This window comes from Crocodylus porosus, unplaced genomic scaffold, assembly GCF_001723895.1.
Source record: "Crocodylus porosus isolate Cpor-Errol unplaced genomic scaffold, CroPor_comp1, whole genome shotgun sequence".
Classification (NCBI taxonomy): domain Eukaryota; kingdom Metazoa; phylum Chordata; order Crocodylia; family Crocodylidae; genus Crocodylus; species Crocodylus porosus.
This window is the reverse complement of record NW_017728914.1, coordinates 1,769,049-1,774,138: the sequence shown is the minus strand read 5'-3', so window position 1 is coordinate 1,774,138 and position 5,090 is coordinate 1,769,049. Positions and strand designations below refer to the sequence as shown.

General features: G+C 56.0%; 1 protein-coding gene across 1 annotated transcript in view; it reads right to left on the bottom strand.

Annotated features, from left to right (window-relative positions):
* PURA (purine rich element binding protein A) overlaps positions 1-5,090 on the bottom strand; it is a 17,032-nt gene that overhangs the window by 2,040 nt on the left and 9,902 nt on the right. The window contains exon 4 of the mRNA XM_019534706.1: positions 2,102-2,239. Within this exon, the coding sequence (XP_019390251.1) occupies positions 2,102-2,239 (138 nt within the window). The remainder of the gene's footprint in view (positions 1-2,101; positions 2,240-5,090) is intronic.

Below are 5,090 nucleotides of genomic sequence, written 5' to 3'. Positions count from 1 at the left end.
CGCTGCAGTGCACGGACCGGGCCGGGCGGAGGAGGCCTGCGTCACTGCCGGGTGCTAGTCCCGCTCCGGCCCCGGCCTGGCCCGGGCGGCGCCGCCAGTCACCTGAGCAAGCATCTCCCGCCAGCTGCGGGACAGACACGCCGGGCTGTTCCTGGCATGACGGTGTCTCCGGCCCCGGGCAGGACGAGCCCGCCGAGGACGGGAGAGGCAGGGCCCTGCCTGGGGGTCGCTGCCTACCCCCTGTCCGGCTGTAGCCGGAGGGTGACACCGGCCACCGACCCAGTGACTTCGCCGGTGCAGGAGGCACCTCGCTCCTTCCCGCCCGCACATCGGTCCGCCCTCACCTTTAGTTACAAGCTGCAGATGATCCAGGCATCGCAACACAGCCCGAAACACCAGCTCCTCTGGCCCGGTCACAGCAGGCAGCGAGGCCCAGCTCGGGCCCTACTGCCTCTTTCCAGGTCTCAACCTTTGCTGTATCTGAAGGCCAGGCACAGCCGAGATCCCTCCCGCCTCCTCCCCGTGGGCTCCTGTGCTCTCACCCCTCTGGATCGGTTCCTAGAGGCCGGCTGACATGTCCTCTCCCTGGTTGAGGTTTTAAGGGAAATGACTAAGTCTCATGCCCCTTTCCTCCAGTCCTTGCCATGATAAATCGGAGGGGAGGAAACGGCTAGCGGCAAAAATTCACCGGGTAAAAATGCCAGGAACGTCCTGGGGCGCGGGGCTCGGGCGGCTCCGCCTGGGCCGGCCCCGGGGCAGCCACTCAGTCCCCTGAGCCACCGGGAGGCGGGAGCGCCCCGCAGGGCTCGTCTGGGGCAGCGGGGAGCTGCGCCCGTGAAAGGCCGGCAGGGAGACGCAGCCGCCCTGCCTGCCCCAGGCCCGGCACCTGGGGACACCTGGGCTGCGTGCGGGGGAAGAGAGGCGGGACATGAGGGCCTTGGGCAGGTTTCCCTCGAGGCAAGGAATTTAGGGAAGGGAAGAGGGAGCTTTCCCTGGCCGGGCTTAGGGCAGGAGCGGGCAGGTGCCCGCCGCTTCCTGCTCGGGCGGGAGCGGGTCGGAGGCAGGGCAGGGCTGGGGCTTCCCTCCCCAGCAGGAGCCTTGTGTCCTGATCCTCAGCACAGAGCCCTCGGCAGCCCGCATACCTCGCCCGGCCTGGGCGTGGGGACCCGGTCCTGCCTGCAGCCCGAACAGCGCCTGGGACCAGGCGGCACCGGGCCGGGCCCTCGGAGCCGCGGAGCTCGCCTCAGGGACCCGACTGGGCTGCGTCCCCACATCACCGGACCCCCACCCCGTGGAGGGACGAGTCGTTTTCCCCGCTCCCCAGAGCCCAGCCCGAGGCTCCGTGCCAGGCTGCGGGGGCTGCCTGGACAGGAAGGGCTCTTTCCGCCCTTCGCCAGCCCCTGGCCCTCTGGGGCTCGCCTTGTCCCGTCTACCTGGTGCCTCCCAACCGCTGGGGCCAAGGAGCCTGGCTGCCGGTCGGGGGCTCTCAGCTGAGCTACAGCCTTGTCCCCCGCTTGCCCCTCGGCGGGCAGCGCCGCTCCGCCCCGCCCCGCCAGTCCAGTGCCCGGCGCCGGGGGCGCACAGTGCAGGGCGGTGCACTGCCTGGCAGCCGGGACAGGCACAGGGAAGAGGCGCTGGGACCCCGGCCGGCTGCCCTGCTCTCCGCCGTCCCACCCGCCAGCCCTTTGCAACCCCCCTGACCGCGGAAGCCCGGTTCCCCGGAACCAAGAGGCTCTGCCCCGCCCGGCACCGGCTTCCCAGCGCCTCTGCCTGAGGCGGGGGCGCCTCTCGCTCCGCACACGCCTGGAGAGACCCCGGCCAGGCTTCCCTGGGGGCACCCAGCCGGTGCCCCCGAGCCTCAGCTCCTAAACTGCCTCACGAAAAGTACTCGCCGGCAAGAAATGAAGCCAGGAGCAGGAGCCCCGCTCCCCCGGCCACGCACCCTGGGACGCGCCCGGAAAGCGAGCCCTGGAGGCAAGATCAAAAGCGACCCCGGGCTGCATTTCCGATCAGGGGACAAGCGATCCGGACAGCTGAGGGATAAGCCCCTTCTCCAGGCAGAAACCGAAGTTAAGTAGCGACCGGAGACCTTAACACCCACCGCCTCCACGGCGCGGGGAGCAGCAGCAGCAGCCCGTAGGGGACACCGGAGTTTCGCCTCCCTGTGCAGCCGCCCTGTATCCAACTCGGACTGGAAATCTAGACTCATCGTGGTCTCTTTGTCCCCTTTACGGGTCCACTACCAGACAACACACATGCCAACGTCAATATTTATGTGCCTCCTAAACGTACAACATCAGAGGAGAGGTTCATTTGCAAAGCGATCTGAGGGGACAACGGAGGGTTTCAAACCCTGCTGTTCGGAGGGGAGACAAGGGCGGGAAGGGCGCACGCGGCGTCGATTCAGTTTAAAGCGTTTCGACTGACCTGGAGGAAATGTGTCCTGTTAAGGGCTGCCGCTGGCAAAACCAGACGGTATGAAACGCTGCTCTGAAGTTATAGCAGCCAAAATGCCTATGAGCAGCGTCTGAAAACCACAGTGTTTGTTTTTTATTTGTTATGAACCCACTTTTAATTCAAAACGTTTAAATGCTGAACTGGAATCTAGCAATCAATGAAAACTTCTCTCTTCGGATAAACACAAGAAGATTTAACCCCCTCCCCGTACTAATCTTGTCATTTGAAAGTATTTTTGCTTCCACCTTTTTCTGCTTCCAAGTCTAAACCTGAGGAACAAGACACAGCGATTCTGAACCACCAGTACAGCTGGACGAGAGCTTAGTAACTGGGGTCTGGATTTTTGTGAATTGGTTCATTTGAATCCCAGAGTAACATTTTCAAAGATTTTGCTCCTAGGTTTCCGATCATGACAATTTATAGAGATAGTTTTCATAGCTGCTGATCGAGTTTTTGCAACGAAAAAGTTTTAATTTAAACTTCAAAGAGAGGCAGCATCATTTTTAAAGAATAGGATCGAAAATTGTAACACTTAAGTACAAAAGATCCCATCTAGATGAACACTGCTAGACACAAGCACTCGGCAAAACAAAAATCAATTTGAGATGCTTCCAAATAAGCTACCGAATAGGAAAAATAACTAATAGAGATGACCACATGAAGAGAAAACGAAAGATTGGAAGTATATCCAAATAAAATACTGAGACCATGATTTTTAACAGAAAAGGGATCATTGGTAGGAGTTTTCCTTAAAACGTTTTATGATTCGTGAAAACATTTAATATTTGTTTTTTATCAACAGATTTCGTTTAATTAACCCGATTAAAACGAACTTCTAAGTAGCTGCCGTTAATTGTTGTGAAGTTCCCCCAACTGGGTGCAGCGAATTTCTTCTAAAGACCGCTTGTGTTGCGGGGAAGTGGGGGCCCTTCCTCAAATGCACAGAACGAACAAAAATGTACAAAATAATTCTCTTTGAGGGTGAAAATGAATGACGTCTTCATGGCAACATAACTAGCCCATCTAACTTGACTCCAATCAATCCAAGAGCAATCTGCTACTTTCCAATGTCTAACTGTGATATTGAAGAAAAATAAAACCCAGAATTGTTTTTATTAACTCTAGGGTCTTCTGATCTTTCTCAGTGGGACTACTGTAATGGGGAAACTTGGCATTCCCCTTCTGCAGATTTAAAAACGAGAGACTTCAGCTTTTATTATTTGCTGCTTTAACCTAAAATATGTTCATTCATATTTCAACTACTTCAAGTGTAAGGATCACATTGTTTTTAACTCTGAAAAGGCAAAGGGAGTAAACTGTGAAAGAATATGCTGGCTGAAACTTGATGGTTTCTCATGTAATTGCTTTACTGCAGATTAATAAATTGTAATAGAAACAGAACACCCGAGAGTCCCACTGAGATCAGCTACAGTCAAATATATATATTTATATATATAGAAATGGAGACAGGCTAGGCTGAATTCCTCTCATCTAGCATTCCTGCAGTGTGCCTTGAATGGGATGGGAGTGAAATCTTTACTAAACTTTAACACCAAACCTTGGATCCCAAAAAACAGCTGCTATAAGAAATGGGGCTTTTTATCTTTAAATGCCCCCCACCCCCACCAGACACAAGAGAGACAAATTCTGTTTTTCAGCATGACATGGTATAGGACTGAACCAGAATCTGGAGCACGATAGACACAGTTACATTCTCCACACACTACTTCAGATCAGTTCTGCTCATTCATTCCCAGGTGAAACTTAGAATAACCAGCAACTCTTTTTCTGACACCCGAAATCAACACATCAGTTCCCATGCACTGTAAAGAGAGCTGAACATGCCAGGGGTTGTGGAAGAAGGGGGGCAAGAAAAAGAACCCGCCACTGACTGCAGCCTTGGGCAGAGGATACAACACTGGCCCACTGAGCCTGCAAGCTCGGCGATTTGGGGAGAGCAGGTCCTCACACAAAACCACGCGCTTCTGGCTGCCCCAGGAGAAAAAAAATCAGCAGGTACTTCAAATTCTGACAGTGAAGCGCAGGAACCAGGTGATTTCTAGAAGCCAAACTCGGGAGAAGGCAAGGGAGAGCCCCTCTCCAACAGGACGGCTCACAACAGACAGGCAGGCTCGCCAAGCCCCCATCAATCAAACAAGGTCCTTAACCATCCTACTGCCACGGGAGGAAAACATGCAAGAGATTAAAGGAAAACATAGCAAGTCATTTGCTTACATCGCAACCCCGAAAGCAGAGGAAGAAACACAGCCGGCTTGGGCTTTAGACAGCTCCACTCCAGCCCAACCCACCTCTCCGGGTTATGGGCTCCTCTCCTTTTCTACTTCTTAGCCCAGCAGCCTAAACGCCGCCCGCTCTCTGAGGAAGGGGTGTCACGGTAAAGAGCAGGCTGGCACGTACGTGTCAAGTCTCCCTCCCTCCCCCCAGGTTACGTGTGTTTGGCTGGGGAGGGCAGAGGAGAACAGGTCGGCGGTTGCCCGAGTCGGACACAACACGCACTGCAGCCAGGGGCCGCGGGCGCTCCCCGAGGGCCCGGGGCCGGTGGGCAGCGGCGCCCAGATGCAACTCGGCGCCCAGGAGTGCCCGGGGCTCGCGGGGGGCTTACCCGGCGCCGC